Source organism: Sinocyclocheilus rhinocerous, unplaced genomic scaffold (genome assembly GCF_001515625.1).
Source record: "Sinocyclocheilus rhinocerous isolate Xijiao unplaced genomic scaffold, SAMN03320098_v1.1 scaffold61, whole genome shotgun sequence".
NCBI lineage: Eukaryota > Metazoa > Chordata > Actinopteri > Cypriniformes > Cyprinidae > Sinocyclocheilus > Sinocyclocheilus rhinocerous.
Window position 1 is genome coordinate 145,981 of NW_015640445.1, and position 12,466 is coordinate 158,446.

Sequence of the window (12,466 nt, forward strand, 5' to 3'; positions counted from 1 at the left end):
GACGAGAATACTTTTTGTACGCGAAGAAAACTAAAATAACGACTTTATTCAAAAATTTGTCTCCTCTGTGTCTCTCCACATCACCGTAGCACCATTTTGGAGAATATCCACTGAACGCAGGCAGCGTACGCTATTCTGTGTCAGCCGCGACACAAGGATACGTTTTCTACGTGTATTTACGTTTTGATTTGAACGAAAACAGCGCATCCGTGCAGCGCGGCTGACACAGAAGAGCGTTTTCATCCAAAATATCTTAAAATTGTGTTCTGAAGACGAACTAAGCTTTTACAGGTTTGGAACGACATGGGGGTAAGTGATTAATGACAAAATTTTCATTTTGGGATGGAGTATCCCTTTAAAGTCATTTTTGTTAATTTAAATAAATTTGAAATAATATATTAGATGTTATATGATATTAGATGAAAAATCAGAAATGCTGTTTGGCAGCTAATTGATATTAAAGGTGCAATAGGTGATTGTCTTCATAAACATTTTTTGTTATGCTGGTTGAAAGTCTCTTCACATCCCAATAGCAATCATTAAGTTAAGTGGTCTAAATGTATTTATCTGTATTTATATATTCTGTGGAATTGGGCATAGGACCAAGAAATGTTCGTTCAATCAAAACGCTCGGTCCGAAAGCTAGTGTATATAACGGTTTCTGGTTTTATTGATGTTATTTTGTTGACAAGTTGAGCAAAGTGCAATAGCAAAGTGTTGTGCTTAACAACACTGATAATCACATACCTTCATGGAGAACGGATTTGCATATGAATAAAGTATTTAACATATTGTATTATAATAAACAAAAAGCAGCATTTAGGTAAATGCTAGGCAAAATTCAGATTGTGTTTGCGGTGTAAGTGGTACCTTTTCTTGTTTAGTGCCGACAAGCAGGTAGGTGGGGCTTTGCTCTTTGGGATGAACCACTAAAGTGAAGTGAGAGGAGAGGAAGCCCCGCCCACCTGCTTCATAATCCTCATCAGAGTCACATGACCTGTCCACTTCTTCCACCCGTGCTTCCCGAACACGTAGCTGACCCAGTGGGAACTGCCACAAACACATATTTGATCTCAGCACAATAGCATCTTAAACATAAATTAATTTACAAATTACCTGAATATATACTTTTTATTTTAACATTTTAAATACACACATGAACTTTCATGGAAACTAAAATCACTTTGAATTGAATTAAGCTAAAGATATCCACCTTGTCATCCTGGTTTCGGTAGTAGTAGAAGACTTTCCCAATCAAAGCACACCACACAAGCTTTGAATGACCATGTTTCACCTGTAGTAAAATAAAGACATCGTCAAAAATATGGAGAGAGAAAGATGAAGCAAAACAGGATCTTAATACCAGGTGTAAACAGGCTCAATATATTAAATATATATTCCAGTTTATTCGTCAAATTGAAAATGGATGGTCAAATCAAATGCATTCAAACAGACAAATCATGCCATTATGAACACACCCATTTGACAAGACATCCTGAATGTCAATACACAAGCACAGCCACATACAGAAAAAGAAAAACATTAATTATATCCTGAACTGTCAATCAAAACCCTTCAGATGTGGCGAACACACACATACACAGCCTGTGATCAAGGACTCCCTATCAGATACATTCCAGGCCTGATGACCTCAGCTGTGTCCCAGCATGTGCCAGCCATTCGGGAATCTCATCCCACGCTCCTCACTGTCACCTGCTCATTCCTTCTTTAATCGTCATCACATCATTGTTTTATACATGTCAAAACTCTTCCTTTTATGATATGAAAATAGATGCACTGACATGCTGGACTAGATACAATGTTCAAATACTGTGGATTTGACTAGATACATTTTTTAGTGTTAGTTTGTGGCTAACGTCATAAGCTAATACCTATTCAAGAGTAAAACTAAAAACTAGGGATGCACGATAGGATTTTTTGGGGCCGATACCAATACCGATTTTAACAAACACTTACAGGTGCATTTCAATAAATTAGAATGTCGTGGAAAAGTTCATTTATTTCAGTAATTCAACTCAAATTGTGAAACTCGTGTATTAAATAAATTCAGTGCACACAGACTGAAGTAGTTTAAGTCTTTGGTTCTTTTAATTGTGATGATTTTGGCTCACATTTAACAAAAACGCCGATTCCAATTCCGATACCAATATTTGTCACTTTCTCAATCGCTTTCTTTATTTTGGCATCAAAATAGATAGTATTTTGATTATGTTTTAAATCAGCAAAGTTCAAAAACACCTGCATTAAATTATACTAGCAGTTTTATTGCTGCATCATCAAATAATTTCTAATGAACATGGATTGGATCCATTTAACATTCAGCAGGCCTATATAAATACAACAGAACAAAGATACATATTAAATAAACAGTGCTTTTTAGGTAGGTTTAACAGTTTTCAGGTACAGAAATAAAGTAAACAAATGTAAAAAATAAACTTAATAAAACATCAGTAAAGTTTGGTCATCATTCAGATGAGGTCCGCTATACTTATGAAAGTTACAAAAGTTATTTAGTCAAAAATAGTGTGCGATCTTTTGTCTTTTGTTATTTGATTAGCATTAAAGTGCAGACAGCAGCGCTAGGATTATGCAACAGACATTATACAGCTCAGTGCCTTCACGCAGTTAATTAATAAACCATCGGTTTGTTATATCGGCCTTTTTCCTTATATAGCCGATATGCCGATGGTTGTAAATTGAGGAAAAATCGGCAGATAAATATCGACGGCTGATACATCGGTGCATCCCTACTAAAAACCAATCGAATATTCATTGGACTAAGCGAGACGGGATCATTCTCACACCTTAAAGGGATAGTTCACCCAAAAATGAAATTTGTTGTTGTTATTTAGTCACCCTCATGACATTCCAAACCTGTATGAGGTTCTTTCTTATGCTGAACATAAAAGAAGATATTTTGAAGAATGTTGGTAATCAAACAGTTGATGGTCCCCACTGACTTAGTATTTCTTTCCCTATTATGGAAGTCAATGGAGACCAACAACTGTTTGGTTCTTCAAAATTCTTCAAAATATCTTCTTTCGTGTTCAACATATGAAAGAAACTCATATAGGTTTGGAACGACATGAGGAGGAGTAAATTATGTCAACATTTTCATTTTGGGGTGAACTATTCCTTTAATAACACTCCTGTGAGCTCTTACCTTAGTTAGCCAGCCTCGCACCGTGGGCTTAGCTTCTTTATCCATGGAAATTGGTCCACTGGCCTGGACCTTGAGAACATTTTGGAGAACTCTGATCCAGTCCTCCAGGATATTTGGGGAGTCTGCAGCCAAGTAAAAGGTCCCCTTCTCTGTAATTAACTAGAAACAACACGCAAATGAGAAAAACATGGACAGAGATTTAGTCAACAAAACTGGTTAACCATTCAATGACTATGATGGCACTAGTATTAAAATTCTGTCTGATTCCGATAAGCAGATAAATATTTTAATTTTATGGCTGATGATAACAGATATTAAAATTTAAATGTTAAGATAAAAAAATATCTGGTCTACATAAACAAAAAATAAAACAAAAAATCAATGAAATAAATAAAGAGGCTCATAACTGGTATATTGTACTACATGCACATAACTAGGACTCTTAATAGACAAAAATTCTAAATCATTTCTACCATTATGCAACGTCCAGTAGAATTTATTCCAAATCAGTTAATAACAGCAAAACAGATGGCCCACAATAAATTCAACAACACATTTTATGATTATTATATAAATAAAATACTAAAAACTAATAAGTCTGTCTTCTCTGTGTCGTCCATAAGGTAACTGAAAATTTGCCATTATGAGTGAAGATTTTAAATCATCTCGACCATGATGGAATGTATTGCAGAATTACTTCCAAGTCATGTGGTAACAGTAAAACACGTCCAGATGATCTACAATAAATACTGCAAGATATTTTATGATTATGATATTCAATTCCTCCCAAATTGTGATTACACTGATTCAAGACTAAGGAAATTATACATAATTCTCCATTATTATTATTATTACGCCTTTGAAAACCCAATAATAACAGCACTTAAGAGCTGAACATCCCCTCAAAACGCAAGCGAAACTCATGCGATACCCATATCAGGCTGTTTTATTTGTTAAAGGCTGTTTAGGTGTATCAGCGTGTGTCTCTCACCTGGAATGTCTGAGCTCCCTCTCCGCGGGCTATATGACACGAAGAGTTCAGCTCCATTTGGCCCTGAGGTTTCCGGATCACGTCACTCTGAGAGCAGAACAAAGGCAGATATCATCAGTAGTGTAACTCTAAACTTCCTCCTCTCACACCGTCTCAAATACCGCCGCGGAGTTGTGGAAAAGCCTACTCACCGGCGACTTATAGTACAAGATCTCCCCGGTCCTCAGAATGAACCAGCGCCTCTTCCAAGCTTTCACCTGACTGCCCATTTTCAGCAAGTAACCCGTCTTTTCTAGAGTCTCCTATATCGAAAGGCACATACAAAGCCGTTAAACATGGACAATCTGTCTTACTTCGAACTCTGTGGATAGGATTGAGGTGAATGGGAATGCTAACTGATAGCTTTCTCCAGTATTACAGACCTCCTTGGACTAATACTAAAATGTAAGAATAGACTGAATAATAGTTTCAAATATCATCTGAAGAACCTCTGTACTAAAAAAAAATAGGCATTCTCGTTATTAACAAACCATTAACTACGACTTTTGCCTCTATAAACTCCTAATTTGCTGCTTATTAATAGTTAGGAAGGTATTTACGTTTATGTATTGGGTAGGATTAGGGATGTAGAATATGGTCATGTAGAATATGTGCTTTATAAGTACAAATAAACAGCCAATATGTTAATAACAGGCATGCTAATGTGAGAATTGGTCCCTATACTAAAGTGTTACCGAAAGACAGTAAAAAAATCTTTATTTTCTAGTAAAAATATTTCTATTTCAAATAATTGCTATTCTTTTGAACTTTCTATTCATCAAAAAAAATCCTGAGAAACAAAACACGTATCAGTTTATTAAGCAGCACAACTGTTTCCAACTGTGATGACCATAAAAACAAAAACAAAACAAGGATGTTAGAATGATTTCTGAAGGATCACGTCATGTGACACTGAAGACTGGAGTAATAGCTGAAACATCTTACAGACTCTAGATTTTTGGATGGTAATGTAGATTAGAAGACAAATATTAAGGCGGCTCAAATGTGGAGCTCAGAAACGTACCGGTCCGACACTCTCGCATGAGTAGGACGAGGTACGTTGCACCTTGTGCTCAGGCTCTGAGCAGTCACTGTCCAGTGAGTACGCATCCGGAGGAATGGCATAGTCACTCTCTGAACTGATGGAGGACATAGACACACCTGCGGGACAAAAGACATGTCCAAGATGTCCAAACATGTCCAAGAGATGAACCTGGATCTTATATTTCGAGTATTTCGAGTAAGTGTTTTTTTTTCTCTCTCTTTTTAAAAACAAAATGTACACACTTGTATTATTACAAAACAATTAAATAAACTAGTTTATTGCATAAAAAAGTTAAATAAAAAGATTCTGAAAGCCTAAGAGTGTATTATTTGACAGATTTCCTCACCTCTTTTGACAGCGCGGGGGCTGCCTGGGGTACTGCCCTTCTTATCTGGCACCAATGTGGATGTGTGCAGGCTGGCCAATGAGCTGCTGTCGTCTTCTGAACCCGAGTCATCATCAGGGAGAGGGACACTGCTGATCTGAGTTGCTTTCTGAAAGAGCAGAGGCACATTGTGGGAAGGATGAGAAAGACACTACATTTTGTACTATTTTAAAGATTTCTCTCAGTCCTTGTTATGTCACATTTGTGAGCTTAGAATTAGTTAAGTCTCATACTAATGATGTAGTCTTACCCCTTTAAGTGTGGAGTACACAGGCACACTGATGTTCTTATAAATGAGGTGGGTGAAGGGGCCAGTTGTTGAGTGCTGAGGTTGGGTGGATACTGGAGAAGCAAACGAACAACACATGGGCACTTGCATAAAGTCTGCAAAGTTGTAAAAAAAAATCATAGGGCCTGGGTGGGCACTTCAATATAATTTCATAAGGCCTTTCCATTTACAGACACCAGTGAAATAGCCAAATATGGTGTTCGTACATTTAATTCACTTATTTTTTTATTCAATTACATTTTCTTTGTTATAGCAAGTAAACTCTACCATTCAAAAGTTTGGGTCTGCAAAATGTAAATATTTTTGAAAGGAATCCACATTTACTTGATCAAAAATACAAAAAATCAGAAATCATTCTGATGTGCTGATTTAGTGCTCAAGAAATGTCTTATTATCAGTGTTGAAAACAAGGTTGAACAGCATTTATTTGAAATAGAAATATTTTGTTACATAATAAAATGTATTTATTTACTGTCACTTTTGATTACTTTAATGCATCCTGGTTGTATTAATTTCATTCATGTCCAATTAATTTTCAGTAATTTTCTTGTTTATAATTACTGAAGGATCATTCAATAAAAATTTCAACTCACAAAAGCATTTTTTTGAGCTGAGCAAGACTAGAAAATGCATTATTTTTTAAGCCTGAAAATTCCAATTTTATAATTCCCTAATATTTCCAGGTTTTCCATGACTATAGCAACCCTTTATAATTTTAACAGGTTAAGAACCAAAAAATCTAGACATTTAAATTTCCCAGAACACAACTCTATATGGCCATGTACATACTGTAGCTAAATGTGTGTCACTTTTATTCAGAGCACTTAATCAATTTCTTTATTAATTCACTGGCAAATTGTGACAGCAGTCTCTCTCCACCATAGTTGCTCCCATCAGCCCTTCTCTGTTTAAGTGCAGCCCATGCATTATGGTCCAGAGAGGGCATGCCGTTTTAAAAGCAGCAGTTTAAACAAAACACAGTGCTTGTCAATGATGGTTAGGTAAAAATTTCCGGTCGCTAATATTACTTTGCTCCAAAACAGCATCTGTGGTTGAAGTGACCCGGTTTAGATTTTTACACAGGATCTGCAACCTAAAATCTACTTTTCAGCCGACCGCTCGATGTTCAGTGGTAACACCGTGGGAGAGTTAAATGTGGCCGTCACTTCCAAAACGTTGTAGTAAGTTTGTATCAAAGTAAATATATGATCAGACTTGTGTCTCACTGCAGCATAGAGCACAGTTTTTGTAAGTTTTGCTGTAGAGTTGAGGTGGAGAGATGTGAAATACTCGCTAAGATAATTACACAGCGCTTTTATCCTTTCATCACGGCTGATTGAAAAGCAGGGTTTCCATTCTCACCCTCTACTAACAGACCCAGTCGTCCTCTAAAAGCCTCTTAGAAGCTTGAATGAATGGAGATCACACCTGCACAGGTGTGTTCCCCTTAGGTGAGAGGAAGTGACATCAAACAAGTCCTGACTTCTAATTGACAGATCCAAGAATATCTGTTTATATGGCATTATAACAGTAAGTTGCACGAAATGCCAGCAAGGTGCGGGTGACCGACATAAACTGAGTGATCTGTGATTGTTACTGATTGGTTGACTGACCTCTCCCAATAGTCTTAGCTCCAAGACAGGCCTCTGAGACTCTCATTCCTGATTTAGCTACCGCATAGATCCGGCTCTCCTGAAAAACACACCAAGTAACATGAAAACAGTGATATAGATTTATCATATAAAATTGGCTACTATAGTGCTAGGGTGATATGGGTGGTTGCCAGGGTGTTGCTATGTGGTTGCTAAATATTTGGAGCGTTTTTTTTTTTTTGAGTTTTCTTTTACGTTACGTTAAGCTCACCTCAAGCATTTTGAAAACTTGCACTACCTGCTTAGTATCTACAAATTAGTTTGGAACTAACACTTACTTAATGGTACTTAATTTGACTTAATTGCACCATTAATTCATAAACTAATCAGGAAATAGTTATCTATTATATTAATTATATTCATTACACCTATTATAGTTGTATAAGATAATTACCCTCAAAAGTTTGGGATCGGTAAGATTTTGTAAAAATGTTTTTGAAGTCTCATCTAAATTTATTTGATCAAAAATATAGTAAAAACAGTAATATTGTGAAATATTATTACAATTTAAAAAATGACTGTTTTCCATTTTAATATATTTTAAAATGTAGTTTATTCTTAAAGCTTTTTTCAGCATCATTCAGTCTTCAGTGTCACATGATCCTTCAAAAATCATTCTAATATGCTGATTTGGAGCTCAAGAAACATTCATTATTACGCTCAATGTTGAAAACAGTTGTGCTGCATATTATTTTTTGTGAAAACCATGATCATTTTTTCAGGATTCTGTGATGAACAGAGAGTTCAAAAGTACAGCATTCATTACATCTTTAGTAACATTATTAATGTCTTTAATTTAAATTTCAAACAATTTAATATGCCCTGGCAAAATAAAAGTAATAATTTTACAAATCACTAACTTTTGAATGGTAGTGTATACTAAAATATGTCATAATCAAAGTTTTATTACATTTAAAACAGTCAAAAGTAATATATATATATATATATATATATATGTGGTGAATTATTTAGTTTTTATATTTTAACTAAGTTTAATAATGTTAAAAATGTAGAAATGCACCAGGTGCTCATTTACATTACAAGCAGTGCTTGTACCAACTTGCTAACTTGTAATAGCAGATCTGTCCTCAACAAGCCACACAATTTGAGGTCCAAGCCATAGTATTCTTTCCCGTCTTACCCAAGAAGGAAATCGGTGCAGAGGTGGTGTAGGTGGTTTAAGAGCTTCTGGGTCCATCATTTCAAACTCCTTGGCCAAGCCCTCAAATAAGGCTCCATCAGTGGGCTGGGCTTCCATCTCTGACCCCTCCACCCCACCCTCCATGCTTTCTGGAGGCCCTTCATCAATGTCCGTCTCCTCTAGCCCATGTGTGGAAACTGTCCCGGGGACCAGACTGTGGTAGGATGGAGCGGTGCAGTTTCCGATATCAATACTGACGTTGACCTGATGGAGGCGCTCTATGCCGGGCTGCGGCTGACTGTGGTGTTTCTTCACAAGCTGGATGCTGTCACGGGGGGTTAGAGGGGTGCGAACTTTGGGCAGGGTCATGCTGGTGCCCAAGGGTAAAGCCAGAGGGAAGGGGCATGACAGAGGCAGGCATACTAATGGGGGTGAGAGGGACACAGGAGGAGGGCTTTTAGGAGTGGGGGTAGGTGTGTCGAAGCCACCCCGACCAGGAGTCTCATACGCTGAGGAGGATGAGGAAGAGGATGAGGAAGAAGAGCGAAGACACTGGGAACGAAATTTGCTGTTGAGTTCGTCAGAAGAGTGATCTCTGTCTGAGGCTCCTCCCACTGCTCTCTCACGTGCCACTCCAAAAGAAGGCTCCGCCCCTTCTGCGCTCTCTTTTATTGAGATTGTGTTGTCAACACCATCTTGACTAGACTTATGAGAGTCTCCTTTGTCTTGTAATGTGGGAAGTAAAGATGCACTATGAAAAGCGGAATCGCAACACTCCGTGATTTTCCTTTTGCTATCTGCAATTTGCAACAGACATAAACACATATTCAGTTAAAAATTAATATGAAAGCTGAAACATTCAAAAAGTGCAACATGGACCATTTAAAAGCTTAAAATAATAGAAATGATTTTAATTAATAAATTTATTTTTAAATTATGTAATTTTTTATTATTATTATTTTTTAATTCTTTAATATTTTTATTATTATATGTTTTAGTGATCCCCCGAAAAGTGCAACATGGACCATTTAAATGCTCAAAATAATTAAATCATGTCTTTTTTTTAAATTATTTAATATTTTATGATTATATGCTTTAGTGATCCCCAAAATTTAGGCGGCCGAAATAGAAAAGGTTTTGGACAAAATAATTTTGACAGGCCAAAATCATTGACACATAATTAATAATATGCTTAATTGAACAGTGATGTTTAATAAGCATACAATAAACTACAACAGGTAAACATGTCATCAGTGTGGACGCACTTCACAATAACCAAAAATGATACTACAGTAGAAATGTGTAAAATCTGTTCAGCAAAAATATCTTTGACTAATAATTGTGGTGCATCACTAATATGTTTTGTTAATTCTAATTATATTTAAGAATTATTTTGATAAAATCTTGATGTACCATGTGAATACTCTAACAACACAGTTGATCTTTTTATGGAATTTATGCAAACTGCAAAAACTAAATAACAATTAAATAATTGCCATGGCATTGTTGCTAAAACTGAGTACAATAAATATTTAAATAGCCTGGTTAAAGCTGAGGGCAGAAAATGGTTGCTACAAGAAACCATGTCTAACTTAATAAGTGGATTTTAAAAACAATAAAGTGTCAAATTTGGTTTTACACTATAAGTCAACATTTTTTATTTTTTTTATTTTACGTATGTTCCATGAGTAAACCTGAAAAAATGACAATGTACCTGTAGAGCTGGCTATGCGAGATCCTGTCAATCTCCAACCCTCCTCCTGGACAGGCGGTGTCCCGGGGCAGCTGGGAGGCTGGAGTGGGCTGGAGGGGACCAGATGGGCATCCACCGCTGGAGACATGGGCCTCTCGAGAAGAGCTGACAGAAACACAGTGAGATATGTGACCCTGGACCACAAAACCAGTCATAAGGGTCACTTTTTTAAAATTGAGATTTATCCATCATCTGAAAGCTGGATAAATACGCTTTCCATTGATATATGGTTTGTTAAGATTGGACAATATTTGGCCGAGATCTGAGGGTGCAAAAAAATCTAAATATTGAGAAAATCGCCTTTTACAAAGAGTGAAAAATTTAAGGGGGTCTGAATACTTTCCGTACCCACTGTATATACAAACATGAGCAAAAACAAATGGTAAAAGGAAAGAAAACAGGAAAGAAACTATGTTTACTCTGAAGCTTGTCTTGCAGTATGAGGATCTGCTCAGCCTGCTTCAGGTTTGCCTTCTTCAACTGCTGGTTCTCTGTTTCCATCTACAAGACACAAAAAGATGAGAAAGATCAATGGCATGCTCTGTTTCATCAAATGCTTTTTTTTTAATCCACAGCACTTCCATGTTTCAACTCACCTCTCGTAACTTAAATGTGACCCAGTCTTTGATTTTGGCAGCTTTTTCTTCAATTATCTTTGCCTCTTGTGCTCGAACCAAGTTCTGCAGATAAAGAGGGCCGTTTTGAGAGTTTAATGAACAAACATGGCCATCTCTTCCTCTCTGTGATGTCTTTTCTCTTTACCTGCTTCTCCAGCTGTCCTTCGAGTCTCTTTATGATCATGTCTTTCTCCTGAATTTGACTGTTCAACTCTTGATAACGCCTGTACAACGAGTTTTCCGATTCACTGGGCTGCACGTTTGCAGACTTCAGTTTCTCCTCCATAATGTGGACCTACAATAGCAATCTTGGTTAAATCCTCAAGATAAATGTGGTTTTTATGATTGTAATTTTCAGGAAAGAGTTGTCATTTATGCTCCCATGACATGAATTTTTAAAATGCATTCTACAATTTTAGACAAAAATATTGACCTTAAATAAAATGGTGTGGTGTGCTAATATTTGCTAGCTAAGGCTATACGTTCAACCTTGCAACTTCAACAGCAACAAATAAAGTAACTGTGTTAAAAAAATTACATTGTAATGAAAAAAAAATAGCCAATGTGTGATTTATTACAAGGCACACTGCAGCTGAATGAGTTATATATTGTTAATAAATTGTCAATGAAAATTCTGGCAAATAGGATAGCTACTACTTCCAGAGAATTATCCAAATACAGTAAATTATGGAAAATAAACAAAAGGAGGGATCGTGGTACAACAGCCATACCTGTTTTTCAGCGTTCTCTGCCCGCTGGTCGGCCTCAATCACTCTCTGTTCCAACTCCTGCATCTATACATATAAACAAAACACAGAGATTCATGGATTATTCTTTTTAGGCTAGGATGTGTGTGTGTGTGAGATGGTTATATAAACTATGAATGTATGATAAACTATAAGAATAATCTACCGTATATCTGATTTTGAGTGGCGTTATCTGTCATGCTTAAATGATTTTGATCATAATCTGGCACTAAATACTGAGGGCATGTTGTACTGGTGCGGGTTTGGGCACGCTCATGCCACAATCCACTGCGGTCATCAACAAGACCACCATGATGGCCTGACAGCACTGGGAAAAGGTTAGGGCACATCCTAGTAAACAAGCCACCCCCACTCAAGTTGGGAAGTTAGGACAAGTTTCCAGCAAGTAATGTTTCTGCACATACTGTGAAATGTCTTGTTGCTTGTCATGGCAAAAAAATTAAAATAATAAAATAAAAAAAGTGATTTATTACTTGTCAATTTATAGTATCACACCTGGTTAGGACATGGGGTACTGTTGTGTAATTTGTAATTGTTTATTTTTTATTTTTTGTTATGTTTTAATTTTGTTTCTATTTTGTTTTCATTTTGTGATGTTTCTAG

The 12,466-nt window shown here is 36.5% G+C and overlaps 1 protein-coding gene across 1 annotated transcript in view; it reads right to left on the bottom strand.

Annotated features, from left to right (window-relative positions):
- LOC107752725 (pleckstrin homology domain-containing family H member 1) overlaps positions 1-12,466 on the bottom strand; it is a 49,491-nt gene that overhangs the window by 17,940 nt on the left and 19,085 nt on the right. The window contains exons 3-17 of the mRNA XM_016568751.1: positions 11,828-11,890; positions 11,242-11,391; positions 11,076-11,159; positions 10,899-10,980; positions 10,441-10,584; positions 8,727-9,523; positions 7,547-7,625; positions 5,895-5,986; positions 5,606-5,753; positions 5,239-5,375; positions 4,367-4,477; positions 4,176-4,262; positions 3,185-3,343; positions 1,214-1,294; positions 871-1,050 (exon numbers count right to left, since the gene is read on the bottom strand). Of these exons, the coding sequence (XP_016424237.1) occupies positions 871-1,050; positions 1,214-1,294; positions 3,185-3,343; positions 4,176-4,262; positions 4,367-4,477; positions 5,239-5,375; positions 5,606-5,753; positions 5,895-5,986; positions 7,547-7,625; positions 8,727-9,523; positions 10,441-10,584; positions 10,899-10,980; positions 11,076-11,159; positions 11,242-11,391; positions 11,828-11,890 (2,394 nt within the window). The remainder of the gene's footprint in view (positions 1-870; positions 1,051-1,213; positions 1,295-3,184; positions 3,344-4,175; positions 4,263-4,366; positions 4,478-5,238; positions 5,376-5,605; positions 5,754-5,894; positions 5,987-7,546; positions 7,626-8,726; positions 9,524-10,440; positions 10,585-10,898; positions 10,981-11,075; positions 11,160-11,241; positions 11,392-11,827; positions 11,891-12,466) is intronic.